Consider the following 22,952-nt stretch of genomic DNA (forward strand, 5'->3'; position numbering starts at 1 on the left):
TTTGTCAACTAATTGCCACTTCATTGACTTTCGTTCAAAATAGAAAAACAGACAATATCCATACGGTTGCCCGTGCAAACCACCCTTTTCTCCTGGACTTTACTATGGGGGGGGGGGGGGGGGGGGTGAAACGATGTCTCGAAAGGATGGGGGCATTGTCGGAAAGGTCGGGAAAAGGTTTCGACCCAGGCGTTTCATCAGCGTTGACATATCGACAGGGTATGGAACGCAGCGACACGGCAACTAAATGACGAGAGATGTGTTTCACTCCGTGGGGACGGAAACCTGTTGAGGTTTTGATTAGATGATCATGTGAATAACGGTCGGCCACTCGGAAAACAAAGCAGATATTCGGGGTCAATCGCGCAACTTTTTGATCTTTCCCCTTTACTGTCAAATAAATATGCATTGGCTAATTCTAATGAGACGATGTTCACAACATGTGTGGACATTTTGGTACAAAACATTTCTGCCTTGTTTAATATTCTAGGATGACATGTGGGGTACAAATTCTCTTTGGGGTGGTAACTTAGAAAGAGCTGGTTGGATAAAGAGTCATTTCATGCTAATTATATGAATTTGTGCCTGTATGTAAATGCAAATTGGTTGTTATTTACAGACGTTATATTTCTAGCAATATAATAGCAAAACATATGAAAAAGGGCCATACGCGGTTTAAAAAAAGTTGGCATGAATCACTTAACGAAGAAATAATGGCACATTTCACATTAAATTGAACACCTGAAATCCCACCAAAATGTCTGGGTCCCATTCATTCCCTGTCTCTCATTGTTCATTCGCTATAATACAGTCCATATAAATCCATTATTTGATGGATAAATAAAATAATCTATAAAAGTTGAGTATTTTACACCAGCCGTTAAGATTTATCAGAAATAGATTTTGGACCCTTTATCAATTTTGACGACCGTTGCGCCCCCGGGATCCGAACCTTAACTATTGGCGGCGGTAATGCAAAACTGACCCAGGATCAGTGTCTAGGGCTAACTTCCACACTACACATACCTCTTGAGGCTGTCGGTTTGGTTCTGCATCAGCGCCGCCTGGTTCATGGCCTTCACCCAGCCGTTCACGTCCTCCTGCGTGTCGGCGCTGAAGAAGTACGTCCGCATGCCGCCGTGCTCCGCCTGCGAGTCAATCACAGTGCTCCGGTTGTAAATGTACGAGCGCATGCCCGTGTGGTTGGCCTATGGGAGAGGAGAGAGGGAGGGTCAGACTGGAAAAAGAGTGATGGGCGGGGTGTCTGGCCAATGGGATAGATAGCAAGGTTGGGGTCAACAGAGTTTTGAATTCAGTTATTTCAGGTGAATTTATATGTAATTCAAGAAAAAAAAGGTCTACTATGAACTGAATTGAGAAGTGAATTGAGAACTGAATTGACCCCAACCATGAACGAGATGGATAGAGAAGTGTTGAACAATTAAGAGAAATAGGGACATCAACCAATGTCTTCCCATGGAGACAAACAAATTCAAGTCAGCCAATAGAAAGAAAGAAATAGAGAGAGTCAAATCAGCATTAGCCAATAGGAAAAGAGACCTATCTGTGTTGGCCAATAGAGAAACAGAGATACTAGCCAATAGAGACAAAAGCCAGCCAGCCAGCCAATAGAATAACAGAGAAAAGCGACAGAGTACTCTAGCCAATGGAGAAGAAGAGAGAGACATCCATACCGACCAATAGACACAGTAGCATGAGTGACATAACAAGAATGAAAAAGGTCCAATCCAACCCACGACAGAGGGCAGTGTAAGCTAATCAACAAGCAAGCATAGAAGGAGCCATTGTGATAGAACTTCAACCATGACATTGCTATTTTCAACATGCTCGCGAATTGTTTGTACTGGGCCTATTCTATACTTGTTTATACATACTTGTCTAATGCTGGTCTCTATGGGGCGTTCTGATTCCCCACACTTTTCCCCAAAGTGTGCACTTGCACACTTCCCATCATGGATTTAACAATGGTGGAACCCCCCCCCCCCCCCCTAAAATCCACCCCCGGGGAGTACGCAAGTGCACACTTTGGGAGAAGGATAGAGAATCAGCACGCGGGCCAAGTCTCTATGCCGAGTTAAGATTCTCCCAGCCTTCACCCCAGAAGTGTTCACTCGTTCACTCCCTCTCATACATTTACAAGCATTGGTTTGACGTAAGCATGGTTGGAGGGAGTTTCCACCATTTTCCTTCCACCAGCCCATTCCTTTTGGGGGGGGGGGGTGTCATTACTGGATTGTAGTTTATGAAGAAGCAACACCAATATTTCAAGAGGCCGTTTGTTAGGTAGGAGACGGCTATCACTGGCACCGCAAAAAAGCAATTATTGAGGCAATCACTCATGCCATCATGTAACAAATGAGAGCCAATCTATATGGGGTGTATTCACTAGCAAACCAAGCTGAAGCAAACCAGCTGAAATGGAGAGGGACCTACCTGAATTTGTCCAATAAGAAACGCTCGTTTCCCTTTCTCCCATTGCAAAACGTTTTGCTACAGTGTGTGCTAATGAATACACCCATGCCCTTTTGTCTTATTAGAGTCCAGATCCAACTAAAACCCAATAATGCCAAATGGCACCCGTTTCCCTATTAGTCCACTACTTCTGACCAGGGCCTCGGTCAAATGTAGTCAACTGTGTAGGGAACAGGGTGCCATTCAGGACTCATGGGTATTAGTTGGATCTAGACAAAGCAAGGTAACAGATTGCCAAGCCGGTGTGAAATGGGTGTGATTTCTTCATTTGAGTGTTGGCATCTTTTTTTAATGATTTTGCCTGACTCGACGTTGGATACAAACATGGCTTTTCAAGTTGAGGCATGGGTGTTGTTCGTGGCGTGAAAACCCCTGCAACACCACACACACACACACACACACACACACACAGGAGGCTGCTGAGGGGAGGACGGGCTCATAATAATAGCTGGAATGGAATACCACCAAACACATGGAAACCACATGTTTGATGTGTTTGACACCATTCCATTGATTCCGCTCCAGCCATTACTACGAGTCCATCCTCACCAATGAAGGAGCCGCCGGCCGCCTGTGGTGTACACACATCCATACACACAGACACACACACACATCCATACACACAGACAGACACACACACATCCATGCACACAGACAGACACACACACACATCCATACACACAGACAGACACACACACACACATCCATACATCCATATACACATCCATACACACAGACAGACACACACACATCCATACACACATCCATACACACACACACACACACATCCATGCACACAGACAGACAGACACACACATCCATGCACACAGACAGACACACACACACATCCATACACACAGACAGACATACACACACACATCCATACACACAGACAGACACACACACAGACAGACACACACACAGACAGACACACACACATCCATGCACACACACACATCCATGCACACACACACACACACACACACACACACACATCCATACACACAGACAGACAGACACAGACAGACAGACACACACACATCCATACACACAGACAGACACACACACACACATCCATACACACAGACAGACACACACACACACACATCCATACACACACACACACACACACATCCATACACACACACACACACACACACACACACACACACACACATCCATACACACAGACAGACACACACATCCATACACACAGACACACACATCCATACACACAGACAGACACACACACATCCATACACACAGACAGACACACACACAGACAGACACACAGACACACACACATCCATACACAGACAGACAGACACACACACATCCATACACACAGACACACACACACACACACACATCCATGCACACAGACAGACACACAGACAGACACACAGACACACATCCATACACACAGACAGACACACACACACACACACATCCATGCACACAGACAGACACACACACACACACATCCATACACACAGACAGACACACACACACATCCATGCACACAGACAGACACACACACACACATCCATACACACACACACACACATCCATGCACACAGACAGACCGTGCTCCTGCAGGATGACCGGGGTGTAACGGTAAGCCTCTTGGCCCCAGACAGTGGTTGGAGAAGGTCGGGCCAGAAGGCTGCCTCTACCCCCTGGGGAGGTCTTTAAATCTCCTCCCTGGCTGGTCTAAGGTTCGGCCTGTAGTGTACACTGTGGAACAGGGTGAAGTTGCCCCGAGACCTAGGATCAGCTTCCCCTAACCTTTAACCTTAACCATAGGTGGGGAAACGGACCTGAGATCAGCATCTACAGACAGCTTCACCTTATTCCGTACACTACAGTGTAGCAACAGAAGGCCCGACGTAGCTACTGGCAAGGCCACGCGCGTGGTGGGTGGGTGGGTGGGTGGGGGGGGGCTCAGACTGCTGCTGTGTTAATCAGCTGTCTAATCTCCCCTCACTCACTCTCCAGCCTCTTCAGCGGTCTGGACAAGCTGCTCTCTAATATAGTTCTATATCATGGTCGGGTGTACGTGCACGCCATACACACGCGTGCACCCACCCCATCTATCAACCTATCCCAACAGCTACCCTGTCGCTGTAATTATCCAATACCTGCCCTGCCTTTTCAGACCAATGAAAGAATGTGCAGACAGTGCCTGGTCTCTTATAACATTCCTTACCACCGCCTCATAGCATTCCCGCTACAGGGAAGAGGCTGCGTGGGACATTCAAGTGCACTGTGTGACCACCACACCTCCGCAGAGAATGCACACTGCTCACCCTGGGCAAGTCTCCCTCCCACCCTCGGCTCTCCTGCTCAAAAATAGCCAGCCTGTACTCCCAGACAGGAAGGCTAACAATAGCAGCAGTCCTCTTATTCCTCTCCCCAGCCCCTCTCAGACACGCAGGCCTTTTTTTTGTGTGTCCCGTCTATTCAAAGCCTTCTTATTGTGCTTTCCAGATAAGCCTGGGGCGGGGGGGGGGGGGCTTATCCATTCCCTACACAGTGCACTACTTTTTTCACCAGAGCCCTATCAAAAGTAGTGTAGTATGTAGGGAATAGGGTGCCATTTGGGACGTAGCCCTGGCCTCCAAGCTGCGATAACACGGACCCCCGAACTCTCACGTGGAAATACTTTTACGGCAATAAACGCTCAGAATGAAGGCACGGCTCGCACGGTACCTTCTGGAATCCGCGATCTCGAAAAACCTTTCTGCTTTGGGGAAACCATTGGCATAATGGAAATGGATATAGGAACTATATTCTGTATACCGAGTGTTGCTTAACGACTGTTGAAGGTTATTAGCCTGGTGCCAATTCTGGTTGTGCCGTCTTGACAACTCCTACTGCTCGACTATCCCCACAGGGTTAAATAAAAGAAATTAAAAACAGGAGTCAGCAAGACGGCACAAACAGAATTGGCACCAGGCTAATAACCTCGAACAGCCGTTAAGAAAGTTATTATACGGAATATTCCCATCCTCGAGCAAGACGGCACAAACACTTGTTAAGCACCTTGAAATGCATCCCCTGCGAGAAATGTGCTCTATAAAGAAACGTTTCATTTGAAACCGATCCGGGACCAGGCTAGAAGGTTCTAAGTGCATTCCAAAATAGACTGCATAAGAGGTGAAAAAAAATGTTTATTCCACTTAAATAAAATAAAATCGATCTACCTCCACGAGTGGCATGCTGGATATCAGACAAAGCAGAGTTCAGCCAACACACATAACCAGAGGCACGAGTGAATGAGATCATACAAGACAGATAAAATGGAGGGAAACCACAACCACGTCCAAAAAGGCACACCACTCTCAAAACATGCTCCAAACCATGACAAATATACACGGCGCTGTATATATTTAGCCTTTCTGCAACCACACACTGAAGGTAAATGACATGGCAAAAGCAGTAACTCAGGTAAAGTTCAATAGGTTGAGAGGGCGGTACCTATTTATGAGTGGATGGTGCACTTGGGTTTCAATTGGACGACCTCGCACACTCGCAGGGTCCCAGCGAGGCAGCCCACCAATAGGAACAAGAGAGGGAACAGAGTTCAGCGAATAGGGGAGAGGGGTACCAGCCTTCTATCTAGATTGGTTGGCTCTACTGTGGAGGGGCGGGGTGGGAAAGTAAGGTTTTTAACCATGGGGAAACATTTTTGGGGGGATGAAGTAGTCAGACGAAAACCAAGTAGTACTAACTCACTGTGGCGGTGAAAGGTTGCAGCATAAACAAACTAACCAGATGACATAAAACACACACACACACACACACACACACATACACGCCACTCTAGAGAGACACTGGAGAGTGGTCCTGACGGGATTGGGTTACAGGTATCAACTCTTCCATGGCAGTAACAGAATCTCGGGTTCAGGGAGGCAGGAAACACAAGCTAGCCATTCTCTATTGACCCCTGCCTCTCCCTCCGCCCTCACACACGCACACACGCACACACACACACTCACAGCAGTGGGACAGATTGCACAAGAGTGCAGCGGCTCAAATATAACCCGTCTCTCTGATAAGGGCTTAAGAGTAGATTACCGAGCCATTCCACAGTCGAGCCTAAAATCGCCAGGCCAAATCTCCACTCTGCATTCAATTACATTTGGCTTGCAGTGTAACTGCAAACTGAGTCCCTTTACGAGCCTTTCTCACTGCATCAGTAGAGTGAAAAGTTAACAACAGAAAACACCACCAGATGAGGCAGAAACTACAATACGACAACTGGACAGCAGTGTTTCTAGGGTTGGCAAATCCCGGTAACTTTCCCCAAAATTTCCTAAGTTTTCCCGGAAAAGGATTCCTCATTTCCTGCTTATCCCCCCTACTGATTATGGGCCAACTGGGACTACTGGGAAACCCTAGGAATTTCTTTGGGGGAAAGTTACCAGAACTTTGCAACCTTGCTGGGTAACACCAAGACTGTTTCGTTTCAGCCCAACACAAGCACACCGTGTTCAACTGAGGAAACTGGTTCGGTGATTAGGAATAGAAGAGAGTAGAATCAGGTGTTCTTGTATTGGGCTAGAAACCATACGCAACCGTAGAACCACTGTCGAGAAAACACTGCCTTTTTAGGGTCAGGGTGGTCTGGTTAGGGAGGAAACATTAAATTAACATTGAAATAACATTGAATACATTTCATCAGCCAGAGGGGCGGAGAGATTTTTCTGCCATTGAAATCCAAACCGTGTAAAAAAATAAACTTTTTTTTTTTTTGCAGGAAATTCTCCACACCGGCAAGATGGGGGCCACTGAAATGTTCACTAAAAGTCAGCCGTGCCGAAGGGGCCGGCCCCTGCCATGCCCACCACCTAAACCCCTTTTTGAACCAGGAAAAGAAACCCTACATTACTAGGAGACCGACTGGTTGTATCAGTCACTGACTGACCTACATTATTACAACCAGCCAGGCCTACCGTCTGTCATACAGCCAATAGACTGAAACCTAAACCCCTATTGGCTCTGCATGACAACAGAGGCAAGGCTGTATATGTAGTGGTGAAGGGAAACATAACGGAACCACACTTGGCTTCCTGTGGGAATGAAACCACTAGCAGAGGACATTAGAGAAAGATGTGGGTAATCTAGAACCAACCACAGATATACAGCTAGCACCACAGTCTCTGTCACTTGTATACAGAGCCTTCAGAAATCATTCATAACCCTTTTACTTTTTTCTGCATTTTGTTGTGTTCCAGCCTGAACTTAAAATGGAATTAAATTGAGATGTTTTGTCACTGGCCTTCACACAATACCCCATAATGTCAAAGTGGAATTATGTTTTTAGAAATGTTTACAAATTAATAAAAAATGAAAAGCTGAAATGTCTTGAGTCAATAAGTATTCAACCGCTTTGTTATGGCAAGCCTAAATAAGTTCAGGAGTAAACATGTGCTTAAGTCACATAATAAGTTGCAATAATAGTGTTTAACATGATTTTTGAATGACTACCTCATCTCTGTACTCCACACATACAATTATCTGTAAGGAGAGAAGTGAATTTCAAACACAGATCCAATCACAAAGACCAGGGAGGTTTTCCAATGTCTCACAAAGAAAGGCACTTATTGGTAGATGGGTAAAAAAAAAAAAAGCAGACATGTATTAATTACACTTTAGATGGTGTATCAATACACCCAGTCACTACAAAGATACAGGCGTCCACCCTAACTCAGTTGCTGGAGAGGAAGGAAACCGCTTAGGGATTTCACCATGAGGCCAATAGTGACTTTAGAACAGTTACAGTTTTAAGAATTTAATGGCTGTGATAGGATAAAACTGAGGATTGATAAACAACATTGTAGTTACTCCACAATACTAACCCTAATTGACAGAGTAAAAAGAAGCCTGTACAGAATAAAAATATTCCAAAACATGTATCCTGTTTGCAACAAGGCACTAAAGTAATACTGCAAAAAAAATGTGGCAAAGCAATTCACTTTCTGTCCTGAATACAAAGTGTTTTGTATTGGATTTGGCCCAAACATTACATTGCTGAGTACCACTCTCCATATTTTCAAGCATAGTGGTGGCTGCATCATGTTATGGGTATGCTTGTAATCTTTAAGGACTGGGGAGTTTTTCAGGATAAAAAAAGAAACTGAATGGAACTAAGCACAGGCAAAATCCTAGAGGAAAACCTGGTTCAGTCTGCTTTCCACCAGACACTGGGAGATTAATTCACCTTTCAGCAGGACAATAACCATAAACACAAAGTTAAATCTACACCGAATTTGTTTTTCAAGAAGTGTCACCGAGTTACAATTTCGACAAAAATCTACTTGAAAATCTATGGCAAGGCCTGAAAATGGTAGTCTGGCAATGATCAACAACCAATTTGACAGAGCTACAAGAATTTTGAAACGAATAAATGGCAAATTCTGCACAATCCAGGTGTGGAAAGCTCTTAGAAACCTACCCAGAAAGACTCACATCTGTAATTACTGCCAAAGATGATTCTAACATGGATTGATTCTTTTTTTTAATACAAATGTTAGAATTTTTCTTCCACTTTGACAGAATAGTTTGTGTAGATCATTGACAAATTAAAATTTATATTAACCATATATATATATATTTTTTTAAACAACAAACAAGGGGTGTGAATACTTTCGGAAGGCACAGTAGCTCTATGGCATAGGCGGGGAGTCCTAAATGATATACTGTAGTACTATACCTATAACATGTCTGTAGAGAAAACCTACGGTTGGAGGCATTGTGGAGAAAATACCTTTCTTATCATTTTAAAAAATATATTAATTTAGTAGACAAGCAAATTAGAAAGCTAAAAAGCGACCAATACAGAGAATCCAATTTGATCAACAACCTATACATTAGGCGGTGTCAGAGGAAGGCCCCAAAGCAAAATAGTCAAAGACTCCAGTCACCCAAGTCATAGACTGTTCTCTCTGCCAAGTCTAGGACCAAAAGGCTCCTCAACAGCTTCTACCCCCAAGCCATAAGACTGCTAAACAATTGATCAAATGGCCGCCCGGACTATTTACATTGACCCTCCCTTTGTTTTTACGCTGCTGTTACTGTTAATCTATGCATTGTCACTTTACAAATGACCTCAACTAACCTGTACCCCGGCACATTGACTCGGTACCGGTATCCCCTGTATATACTGTAGCATCGTTATTGTTATGTAATTATCTTGTGTTACTTTTTTTTATTTGATTTGACTTTAGTCAATATTTTCTTAACTCTATTTCTTGAACTGCATTGTTGGTTAAGGGACCGTAAGCATTTCAATACCGGTTGTATTCGGCACATGTGACAAATCAAATTTGATTTGAAATCCTCAATAGCCAATAAAAAGGGGAGGATGGGTGCAATTAAATATCTGATTGGCTTATTATCCAGAATATCGTCCATCATTGATTGACAGAATTCTCCCTGTGAGCATAGTGACCTCACGGTGACGCAATGCCTCTAAAGCCAGCGGTTGGCCAAATAGAAGTCAATATGAAGCGTAGAACCAAATCATATTCAGTCCATAATCTAAATCAGTCAACAAGCCGCTGGTGAGTAATAAAAGCAGTAAAACTAGTTGTATTTTAACAGTAGGCAGAAACACAGCGTCACTAATATAAACCAGTGGAACAGAGACATAAAGCCATGGAATATTACATTAGTCAAATGAATCAAATGTAACATTTAAAAAAACATTAAAAAGACTACACATAAGTCCTGTTAAGAGGCGAACTCGGAGTCTTACCTTGAAGGCGTACTTGCGGCTGATGTGGTCCTCAGGCTCCACGGCTGAGACGACATAGCTGGGCAGAGGAATACTACCCAGGACTGACTCCTCCCTGCTGTCTGTTAGGGGAGGGGGGGAAAGAAAGAAAGACGGGAGAGACAGGAGAGACAAGACAGGAGAGAGAAAGAACATCGAGAGAAAGAAAAGAGAAAGAAAAGAGAGCTCAACCACAGTAAAATCACAGTGCATTTGAGAAGAGCGGAACACAACCATGAAGCATCACGGACCAATAAATTACATGCCACTAAAAAGGTCTATAGATGGAGTGCTAACAGTACATAAATCTACCATAAAAGCAAAAAAAGGACCCGCTCATTAGAAATCACCTGGATGGAATTGAGGAATCCATAGAATCAAACCACTTCTGGGAAAACTGGAATAAATTAAATAAACCTCATCATGAGGAATTGGCTATGCAATATGCTGATATGTGAAGAAAATCACTTTGCAAACCTCTACAGCAATAAAACAAAGAGCCTAGAACAACAATATATACAAGAAAAAATGACAAGTAAGAATCCTGTGGATACCTCAATTACAGAACAATAATTAACTGTACACTCTCCAACCCAAAAAAGACCTGTGGTTGCGGACGGTATTTTAAATGAAATGATCAAATATACAGACCACAAATTCAAATTGGCTATACTCTTCAACATTATCCTCACTGCAGGCATTTCCCCCGATATTTGGAACAAAGGATTGATCACACCAATCTATAAAAAACGGAGACAAATTTGATCCAAATAATTAGAGGGATTTGCGTTAACAGCAAATTCTCTGCAGTATCATAAACAGCAGGCTACTTCATTTCCTTGATTAACACAACGTCCTGAGCAGAAGCCAGATTGGATTTCTAACAAATTACTGCTCGACCGACCATATTTATACCCGCCACACACTAATTGACAAACAAGTAGACCAAAACAAAGGCAAAATCTACTAATTTTTCGGGCACAAAGGTATTTAAAAAAAAAAAGTGGTATCGGGGGATCGTAGGATGCTATTAAATCAAATGTACACTTAAAAACAAATGTGCGGGTCAAATTGGCAACAAGCAAACAGACGTCTTCTCTCAGAGACGTGGAGTGAAACAGGGCTGCTCAATAAGTCCAACACTATTTAACATCTACATGAATGAATTGGCAAAAGAAACAGTAGAAGAATCTGCAGCACCTGGTCTCACCCGACGCTGAAATCAAGTGTCTGCTGTACGCGGGTGACCTGGTGCTGCTGTCTGCCACTAAGGAGGGGTTACAGCAGCATCTAGATCATCTGCACAAGTTCTGTCAGACCTGGGCTCAGACAGTTAACCTCAAATATATATGATATTCCAAAATAGGTCCAGAAATCAGGATGACAAATAGAAATTCTATTTGGACACAGTTCTATTAGAACACACCTAGGACTAAATATCAGCGACACTGGTAGCTTTCACAGGTAGCTTTCACAGGTAGCTTTCACAGCTGAGAGACAAAGGAAGAAAAGCATTCAATGCTTTAAAATAGAACCAATTGCTCTAAAAGGGTAGCGAAGTATGGGGTCCACTCTCCAATAATGAATTCAGCAAATGGGACAAATCCAATCAAAATACTGCATGCTGAGTTTTGTAAGACTGTATTGCAAGTGCAAAGAAAAACTCACATGTAAGAACAGAATTGGACCAACCCCCCCCCCCCCCCCCACCTCTTATTCGAATAGAAAAAAACAGCCATCAAATTTTACAACCATCTAAAAACAAGTGACCCCTAAAACATTTAATCACACAACCCTACAATGTCAATAGATGAAACCAGAGAAGAGTTCCCTCAGTCAGCTGGTTCTGAGGCTCAGTTCACTAACCCAAACCAACCCCATTGAGTCTCAGGACAGCACTCAGAAAAATCTGGCTCAACCAAATCATCACAAAGCAAATATAAAAATATAATCACCTATTGGAAAGACACCACAAAAAAAAAGAATCTAAAGAAAGCTTCAGTGCTATTTGGCTCTAAACCGACAGTAACTTGGTGGCAGACTATCTGACCACTGTGGCTGATAGAAAACGGAGGAAAACACTGACGAGGTACAGACTCCGTGAGAACAGTCTGGCTATAGAGACCGGTCGTCACAGGCAAATCTGGCTGCCCAGAGAGGACAGGCGGTGCTCACTCTGCTCCAAGGGGAGAGGTAAGAGAGCGAGCTGCATTTCCTATTCCACTGTGACAAATACTCAGACCTAAGAGAATCTTTCCCAAAATGATCATTCACTACAAAGGTTTTGGCCAAAACCTGAAGAGTTAGCCAGTGAAAAGTGCATATCGTTGTTGTAGTTGCTGTTAATTGAAAACCCATTTCCACAGCTGCTACTAGTATTGAGATGCCTTATTGCCGTTGGTCCCACCAGTCTACTTTGACAATGTCAGTCATTTAACATGCCATGTCAAGAAAGTCTACTGAATTGAGAGAGCGAGATAGACAGAGATACATAGAGAGAGAGAGATGTCACTTACGACCCACTAATCATTTTGGATAGTGAAAAAAAAAAACTCCCCTCCCCCGACACCCATGTGGCAGTACTCTGCCAAACCACTAAACCCACCCCCCTTACCCAAACGGGCACTACACTGCCACTCCACTAAATCGCTCTCCGCCCATCCAGTTGGCATTGGCCGGGTTCATACCACGGCCGTCCTCTGCCCGGTTTGGCATCAGTGTCATGCCACTGTGTGCCCCTTCTGACACTAGAGCTCATATCTTAATTAGCTCACGCTGCTATAAATACAAAAAGGGACAACTCTCATGGGGGGAGTGTTTCCACCGCTGCACATTGTGACAGAGTGATAGAATGTGTGTGTGTGTGTGTGTGAAAACATGTGGTCGTGTGTGTGGTGGATTGGAATGTTTGGTTGATAAGTGAAGGCGGGGGTGGGGGGTCTGGATTAAAGAGTAATTGGTTAAAAATACATTCAAGGAGCTTTGGAGGAGAAATTCTCCACATGGGGCCTCGTCCTATTGTCTGCCCACACACACACACACCTTAACGCAGAGAAATGAACAGATTAATAAGAGCGAGAAACAGGGAAAGAGTCGATGGCGGCCGAAAGAGACGAGACAGAGTAAAATGGGAGCAGTGTGACGATGAAGAGGGAGGGGAGAGAGAGAGAAAGATGGAGGAAGAGGGTGAGAGAGCGGGGGAAGGAGTAAAAGTGATAGAGAGTACGTGAGCGAGAAGGGTTTAGACAGCAAGAGAGTGACACAGGGAGAGATAGTGAAGGCGAGAGAAAAATGGAGAGCGAGACCTCGGGATACACATCAGATTAACCACTGATTAAACCTCTGGCTCCCTCATCAACTCGAGACATTCTGGTTCCAATCTCTTACATAACGCTCTCCTAACCCTCTCCTAACGTTAGGGCAACATTGAGAACCTGTTCACGTGTGGGACAGTGGCTAGGGATCAGGAGAGGCCGTGCCCCAAATGCCACCCTATTCTCGGAGTAGTGCACTACTTCTCCTGTATAGTTCACTACTTTTGACCACAAGTATAGTACTAAACAGGGCACAGAGTGCCATTTGGGACTCAACCATAGACTACCAGGGGTCTGGAACGATGAGCCCTCGTTGGCGTCGCCAAGATGTGGCAAGAACAAACATGGTGAGATTAAACCAAAGTAAAAAAGTGTAATGGGTATCCGTGTGGTATCCGTGTGGGTATCCGTGTGGTTTATATCTCCAGGCTCGTTCGGCAAACCCATTCACTCACAAGGCCCAGCCAAGATCCCAGATTGCCGTCTAGTCTCGAGAAAGGCCCTTTTATGAAACTTTGACTATAAATAGCTTCCGTTGTGCTCCAATTGGCCTCTCTTCTAGCTCAGCCAATAGGACATGTGGATCTGATTTGAACACATCATCATCATCATCATCATCATAATAATCATCCACACTACAGCACTAAAATACCTCGTCACATCCCCTAGAGTGCGCGCGCACACACACACACACACACACACACACACACACACACACCATCTCACCTTTATAGTAGAACAGACAGTAGTCAGCCAGCACAAACCACTTCCTCTTCCAAAGCCTCATTCCAGAGCCGTCCTGCAAAAGAAAGTGAGAGAGAAGTTAGGCCTACACTCCTTTATTGGCCCTGCGATGCCATCGCTTTTCAAACACACTTGCAGCCAGGGGAATGATGAAAGATAGAAGGGAAAAACGCACTTCAAAACAGATCATCACACACATGCGCGCGCACACGCCACACACTGTAATTAAGTGCTGCCTGTTTGAATATTGTCCCTGGTAGGAAGAGCGTGTGTTCATGTCCCCATTGTCATGATAGGGAGTTTGTTTGGGAGGAAACTCATTTGGTGTTTGAATAGCGTTCCCTTAGAAGTGAGTGTGTGCACGTGAGTGTGTGTGTGTGTGTGGTGCGTGAGTGCCTGACAGTGAGAGAGAGCGCGAGCATGTTTGTGTGTTTCTACAGATAATGCGTGTCTGTCAGTTAAAGATAATTGCATTGTGCTTCTCTTTTCTCTTAGAGTTTTATAAAAATGTGACAGTGCTGGCTTTTCCGAGTTCCAGCGAGGGCAAAGTCACATCCGTCTACCTGGCAGACAAACAGGGTTCAAAAGGTCAACCCTGGAGCTCATTAAGACGCTGTGTGTATCCCAAATAGTACACACTATTTCTTATTTGGTGCCCTACATGTAACCAGCTCTAGTAAAAAGTAGTGCACTATATATGGAATAGGGTGTCATTTGGGACTGTGTACAAAAAAAACGTATACAATATGTTCCATACACCCAGCTACCAGTTTATCCAATCATGTTGTCCTACAGACACCTATCAACCAATGGGCTCTATCCTATGAGTCTCTGTGTGTCTCTACTAACCAATCGACAGTATCCTGTAGATTCCGCAGCCCTTCGTGTGTCAACCGATGAGCTTTGTAACCAGAGTTCCTGTCGACCAATCAACTGACAGGCTGCACACCCATGTCTATCAGCTCCATTGGCTTGCTTGTCCCACTATCAGCCGATCAGTATTGTCCTACAGACACCTATCAACCAATGAGCTCTATCCTGTTTTTGAAAAGCAACCCAATGCATGTCCACGTGATGTGTCCATGTGATGTGTCCATGACCTATGTTGCCATGGCAACCCATGCAAGTACTTCCCAAACCTCTCCTCAGGGGTTGGGGAACCCTGATAGACAGTGTGTGTGTGTGTGTGTGTGTGTGCGCATTTCAAGTTTCATTAGTCGTATTAGGTGTGCGCGCCTTTGTATGTGTAGGTACGCATACGTGTGCACGTGAATGTGTGTGCAGGTGTTTCTTACCTGTTTGTAGAGCCATCCTCTCACCACCACGGGGACATTGGGGTTCCTCTTGATGGACTGCTCTCGCTTCCCAAAACTGTGCACCCTCCCACTGGACCTGGATCCCTATAGGGCACACACACATCCAGCATACTGGTTAGTTATTTCAACTTTGACCTCACCAGGCCTGACAATTTAGCTTCTACTGTTCCATCCTCCATTTCAAAGTCATACTTGAAAAGGGGACACAGATCGATCGATTTCATTGACTAGACAACTAAAAGCTCAGGCGGCCATGACAGCACACGGCGGTCTCTTGTCGGCGAGTTGGAATACTTAGCATGATACAAAAGAAGAAATGCCGTTTGCTCGTAAAGTTCTTTTTTTAAAGTTTCACGTCACACATTTTTACAGTATGTTCTGATTGGTTGACCCAATCCAATTAAGTTGAATTTTTAAGCAAGCGCAAAATCTATGTGACAATAGTTTACCATAAGCCAAACTCTCAAACACAACACAAATAACAAGAGAAGAAGAAAAGTACTCCCATGAGTTTTAAAGCAATACACCTCGGGAGGAACCATTGAGGGGGTGGAGGGGTGGGTGAGCCCATTACTCTTCTGACTAACCAGGAGGTGATGAAAGTTCAACTAGGTCTGACATGGCCGTTCGGGCCCAGTGCCTGCTGGTAATGGTCTACAGCGGTAGTGATCGTGAGCATATAGTTACAGCTGACGAGGTTATAGAGGTAGCCTATAAACGATCAAAATAAAGAAAGTCACACACGCCATGTGTAATCTCCCAGCAATTTAATTGTTATTTCCCAACGTTTCGGCATCACTGTGCCTTCCTCAGGGTCTGACCCTTGATAGTTTATTGGCCGTTAGTCAGCACCTCCACACAAACTCTTTTCTGGGTGTGCGCCAGCTCACGTTTAAAAAAAAATATGTTATAGAGGTAGCCGTCAACAGGACAGCTTGTGGAGGCTGAATGATGCCCTCCGGGTTGTGTGTGTCTGTGTGATTCCCTCCTTGGGTGAAGATCGATTCGTCGGCCATTAGTAAGACACAGCTGCTGGGTAAGGGCCATGAATCAACCACGCATGCGCCGCACACGCACACGAGTGCAAGGTTGACACTACCAACATACAGACACAATACATTCAAGGAAACACGCAGACAGGTATGCACACAGATCACATACACACACCACACGCTAGGGATGTCCCTGACTAAACATTTAAAAAATCTTGGTCGACAAGAGTCATCCTATTCTTTCGACCAATCAACGGGTTGAAATGTTTAAAAACATATTTTTCCATATATAGACAGACACACGCTTGATTGAAATGCATTCCAGGTGACTACCTCGTGAAGCTGGTTGAGAGAATGCCAAGGGTGTGCAACGCTGTCATCAAGGCAAAGGGTGGCTACTTTGAAGAATCTCAAAGGAAAAAAAGCGATTGATTTGTTTAACACTTTTTTGGTTACTACATGATTCCATATGTGTTATTTCACAGTTTGGATGTCTTCACTATTATTCTACAATGTAGAACATAGTAAAAATAAAGAAAAACCCTTGAATGAGTCAGTGTCCAAACTTTTGACTGGTAGTGTATGTGGATGATTTATAGAGCCAGGCACATTTAATAGTTAGGCGATTGAAAATAGACCTAATTTCCTCTCTCCTCGATTTTCTTAGACAATTAGGCTAAGGCAAGGGCTGTTTCCTTGTCTCTGCTGCTGCTGCCTTCGCTGCATTGCTCTCGACCCCAACACGCTGGTTAACTTTGCTATTATGCACATAGCAACATAGGGAAAGGCGCCATATTCTACGGCACGCTGGAGATCGTTTCAGAACCGCGGACAGCAACCGTATCCATCGCAGGAGAAAGCGCATTTGTTATAAAGTAATATTAGATATACTAGTGTTGTACCATTATTTTTGGGGTAAACATATCCATATACAATTTCAGTATCACGTCTTAGCGTGATGGACCGTGCCATCCCCTTGACCTCCGCAATGGATTAGTCCACTGGACACAGGTGCGAATCAGACAGCTGTCTTGTGCGCCATGAAAAAAAAAAAAACTAAAATAGTGACCGCTCGACTAAAGAGATCTCGGTCGACCCTATCACACGCACCAGCCACAAGCCATACATACAGCACATACAAACACAGACAGACGGACAGCAATTCACAAGCTTAAAGTTACTCAAATGCATTCACATACACACACACCGAAGCATTAATGGAATGTGCCACATTCAAATATAGTCTGGGTCCATCTGTTGATGGGGTGGGAGTGATTTACCTCAGTGGAGCTGTGTATGCATGCATCCCTATGACCTGAATTATAACCTACTACTCAGTACTGTAATGACCCATTGACGAAAATGGAGTGAAGCGTATCATTTATGCAGCATGCCCGGATACCACGTGTGTGTCGGGGGGGGGCAGTCATTGACCGACACCTCTGACATTAGCACTCGACGTCATGTGGTCTCTCTCCGTCCCCTCGCTGAACTGCAACACTCGTCATTCCAGTACCTTAATTGCAGCGTTAAACGAGCCTATCAACAACACAAAGAAAAGCCTCACTCAACTCCCCTGGCATGTCAGTGATGTGACGTGAGGCAAGCCGTGCGTGTGTGTGTGTGTGTGTGTTTGTATGTGTGTATAGAGTACACTACAGGCCGTGATGTATCCTGTACCCTACACACACAGCACCTCACACACACACACACACACAGCACCTCACACAGCACCTCACACACACACACACAGCACCTCACACACACAGCACCTCACACACACAGCACCTCACACACACACACACACACAGCACCACACACACACACACACACACACACCACACACACACACACACAGCACCACACACACAGCACCACACACACACACACACACACAGCACCACACACACACACAGCACCACACACACACACAGCACCACACCTCCCACACACCACCTCCCACACACCACCTCCCACACACCACCTCCCACACACCACCTCCCACACACCACCTCCCACACACCACCTCCCACACACCACCTCCCACACACCACCTCCCACACACCACCTCCCACACACCACCTCCCACACACCACCTCCCACACCACCTCCCACACACCACCTCCCATCATTTCTATCCCAAACCTGAGCAGGGAGTTACGGCTGAGGGGTTTGGTTTAACTGGCGGGGTGTGACGGCTACAAGTGCTTTAGTGGCGTTGTCGGAAGTGCTGGCGCTACAGCTCTACAGCTGGTGAAAGAAGAAGGAGAAAAATAATGTCTAATTACACGATTATAAGAACCACTGCTGACCAAGCGTGGAAGGTAGACACTAAACGCCAGAAGAGCTGTCACAACAGATTCCCTTGTCTACGTAGTTTAATATAGTCTATTTTAAGGCCGGATAAACTCGTGGAAATATGGGAGTGATATTAGCGCCAACAGAAATGTAACTGTATAACTGTATATCACACCATACAATAGGGTCTCTAATATAAGATTCGGCTTTTGTCAGTGAAAGGCTATAGACAAGACAGCACAGTCGGAAAGTATTCAGACTCCTTCACTTTTTCCACATTTTGTTATGTTACAGCCTTATTCTAAAATGTATATTTAAAAAAATTCCCCTCAATCTACACACAATACCCCATAGCGACAAAGCAAAATGAAAATTCCATACATTTATGGAAAAGAAAAAGAGAAAAAAACTTTACTCACTACTTTGTTGAAGCTCATTTGGTAGTGATTACAGCCTCGAGTCTTCTTGGGTATGACGCTACAAGCTTGGCACACCTGTATTTGGGGAGTTTCTCCCATTCGTCTCTGCAGATCCTCCCAAGCTCTTTCAGGTTGGATGGGGAGCGTCGCTGCACAGCTACTTTCAGGTCTCTCCAGAAGAGGTTGGAACGGGTTCAAAAGTCCGGGTTCTGCCTGGGCCACTCAAGGACATTCAGAGACTTGTCCCGAAGCCACTCTTGCGTGGTCTTGGCTTAGGGCTTGTGCTTTGGGCTGTTGTCCTGTTGGAAAGTGAACCTTTGTCCCAGTGAGGTCCTGAGCACTCTGCAGCAGGTTTTCATCAAGGATCTCTCTGTACTTTGCTCTGTTCATCTTTCCCTCGATCCTGACTAGTCGCCCAGTCCCTGCCACTGAAAAACAACCCCACGGCATGATGCTGCCACCACCATGCTTCACTGTAGGGATGGTGCCATGTTTCCTCCAGACGTGACTCTTGGCATTCAGGCCAAAGGGTTCAATCTTGGTTTCATCAGACCAGAGAATCTTGTTTCTCATGGTCTGTGATGATTTTGGTAAACTCCAAGCGGGCTGTCATGTGCCTTTTACTGAGGAGTGGCTTCCGTCTGGCCACTCTACCATAAAAGGCCTGATTTGTGGAGTGCTGTAGAGATAGTTGTCCTTCTGGAAGATTTTCACATCTCCACAGAGGAACTCTGGAGCTCTGTCAGATTGACCATCGGGTTCTTGGTCACCTCCTATACCAAGGCCCTTCTCCCTCGATTGCATTTTGGCTAGGTCTTAGGCCCTAGAAAGGGTCTTGGTGGTTGCAAACTTCTTCCATTTAAGAATGAAGGAGGCCACTTGGGGACAGTCACTGCCGGGGACAGTCAATGTTGGAGAAATGTTTTGGCACCATTCTTCAGATCTGTGCCTCGACACAATCCTGCCTCGGAGCTCTACAGACAATTCCTTCAACCTCATGGCTTGGTTTTTCTTCCGACATGCACTGTCAACTGTGGAACCTTATATAGACGTGTGTGTGCCTTTCCAAATCATGTCCAATCAATTGAATTTAACACAGGTGGACTCCAATCAAGTTGTAGAAACATATCAAGGATTATTCATGGAAACAGGATGCACCCGAGCTCAATTTCGAGTCTCATAGCAAAGGGTCTGAATACGTATGTAAATAAGGTATTTCTGTTTTAATACATTTGCAAAAATGTCTGAAAACTTGTTTTCGCTACATCATTATGGGGTTTTGTGTGTAAATTAATGAGATTTTTTATTTAAAAAATAAAAAATGTAGAACAAGGCTGTAACGTAACAAAATGGGGGGGGGGAGGGGTCTGAATAGTTTTCCCAATGCACTGTACACGCTACATACTCTTTACAGTCTGTTTCAGTATGTATTTGTCTGCAATTTACTATGTGGTGACAATACCTTCACACTGCCTTGAAGAGTTTAAAGAGAAGACATCTCTTTGACAAAGACTTCAAATAAGGCAACAGAATCTGGGAACCGTCTGGCACAGACATATTGGTGCTTATTTTCAGGAATGCCGACGAAACGAGTAAAACAAGAGTAATGAATACCTGTTCTGGCTCCTTTTTTTATGTCGTAACAGCACACACACACACAGAGGAAAAGCATGACTCATGCTTCTGGAAGGTGATGCAGCGGTTTCGTGCTGATGTTCATCAGTAAAGCAAAGGATATTGCTTGACCCTATGGAGGGAGGGGGTAGGGAATGGGTGGGATCACCTGGGTTGCATCCCAAACGGCACCCTGTCCTCTACATAGTGCACTACTTTTTGTACTGCACAATAAAGGGAAAAGGGATGCGGTGGCGAAAAGCTGTGGTCTCTCGTCATGGTAACTGATGAGCCCCAGTGTGATGGATGCCCGATCCTCTCCCTGTGTGCCACATTCAATCAGAGTCTGGGTCCACCTGTTGATGGGGTGGACATGATTTACCTCTGTTTAGTGGTGTGTGTGTGCCTAAGAAAGAGAAGCAGTGTGTGTGTGTGTGTGTGTGTGTGTGTGTGTGCTCTCCCATCCTCTGCCAGAGAGGGGGGGAGATAAGGAGCAAGAGAGAGAGAGCGAGACAGAGCAAGAGAAAGGAATGTGAGAGAGCTCATTTCATGCTAATGCTACAGTAGCCTGTTCTCTTGGCTTTACACAAAAAGCCTTAAAGGTACATGGGGAAGTAATGCCACTAAGACCAGTCTTCAAAGTGAAAGTTGGGTAGTTAATCGCCTTTCAAGTTATAAATGGGGCGGGGGGTGAGCATCAGGTGTATCCCACCTGCGGCTTGAAATCGGCTTGACTGTTCTGCCGGGGTCACAGTAGAGCCTGGAGAGAAGGCCCCGAGCTTGTTATGTTGAGCCACACACACACACACACACACAACTTGTCATTCGTCATACACCTGACACACAAACGGGCACAAATTTTACACTTGACACACACAAAACGCACACACTCTTGCCCTGTCACATTCACCCTCAACCTGCACAATTCCATAAACACACTGGCGCAGTCTAATTCCGTCAGATCCACACGTCTAACTTCCCCCCCTCTGGAGTCTGCGACATTAATTAAACCAGCCTCCTACGGGCAGACAGAAGCCCCCCCCTCCTCTCCACTCAAACCCCCTGTCCACTGTCTGGTGGCTTTTAATGGGGTCTTGGTCAAAGGTGTGTGAGAGAAGCCCACCGAGCCATTCATCCTCACCTAATAATGCCCGTCGTTAATTACTTTTCCCTATATATAGTCCCTGACCGATAAATCGGTTGACCAATATTGTCAGCAGATATTAGCCATTCACAGAAATTTGTATCCGTCTTTATTCCAGAGATAAAAGAGACGATATTATATACAGTGTCAGTCAAGGGTTTTTCTGCATTTTGATTATTTTCTACATTGTAGAATAATAGCGAAGACATCAAAACTATGAAATAACACATATGGAATCTTGTAATAACCAAAAAAAGTGTTAAACAAATCAAAATATATTTGAGATTCTTCAAAGTAGCAACCCTTTGGCCTTGACAGCTTTGCACACTCTTGGCATTCTCTCAACCAGCTTCATGAGGTCGTCACCTGGAATGCATTCAATTAACAGGTGTGCCTCGCTAAAAATGTATTTGTGTCACGCCTTGGTCTTAGTATTTTGTGTTTTCTTTAGTTATTTGGTCAGGCCAGGGTGTGACATGGGTTTATTGTGTTGTCGTATTGGGGTTTTAGTAGGCATTGGGATTGTGGCTGAGTAGGGGTGTCTAGCATAGGCTTGGCTGCCTGAGGCGGTTCTCAATGAGTCAGGTGATTCTCGTTGTCTCTGATTGGGAACCATATTTAGGTAGCCTGGGTTTCACTGTGTGTTTGTGGGTGATTGTTCCTGTCTCAGTGTGTTTGTATTTCACCAGATAGGCTGTATAGGTTCACGTTCCGTTTTCTTGTTTTTGTATTGTTCGTGTTTTTTCTATATTAAAGATGTATCGAACGCTGCATTTTGGTCCGACTCTCCTTCGACGGAACAAAGCAGTTACAATTTGTGGAATTTCTTTCCTTCTTA

The 22,952-nt window shown here is 44.8% G+C and overlaps 1 protein-coding gene across 1 annotated transcript in view; it reads right to left on the reverse strand.

The window, feature by feature from the left end:
- LOC115134511 (pleckstrin homology domain-containing family A member 7-like) overlaps positions 1-22,952 on the reverse strand; it is a 170,136-nt gene that overhangs the window by 46,003 nt on the left and 101,181 nt on the right. Inside the window, 4 exon segments of the mRNA XM_029668560.2 lie at positions 1,027-1,208; positions 10,256-10,356; positions 14,314-14,386; positions 15,627-15,731. Coding sequence (XP_029524420.2) covers positions 1,027-1,208; positions 10,256-10,356; positions 14,314-14,386; positions 15,627-15,731 — 461 coding nt within the window.

Source organism: Oncorhynchus nerka, linkage group LG9a, assembly GCF_034236695.1.
Source record: "Oncorhynchus nerka isolate Pitt River linkage group LG9a, Oner_Uvic_2.0, whole genome shotgun sequence".
In the NCBI taxonomy this organism is placed as follows: domain Eukaryota; kingdom Metazoa; phylum Chordata; class Actinopteri; order Salmoniformes; family Salmonidae; genus Oncorhynchus; species Oncorhynchus nerka.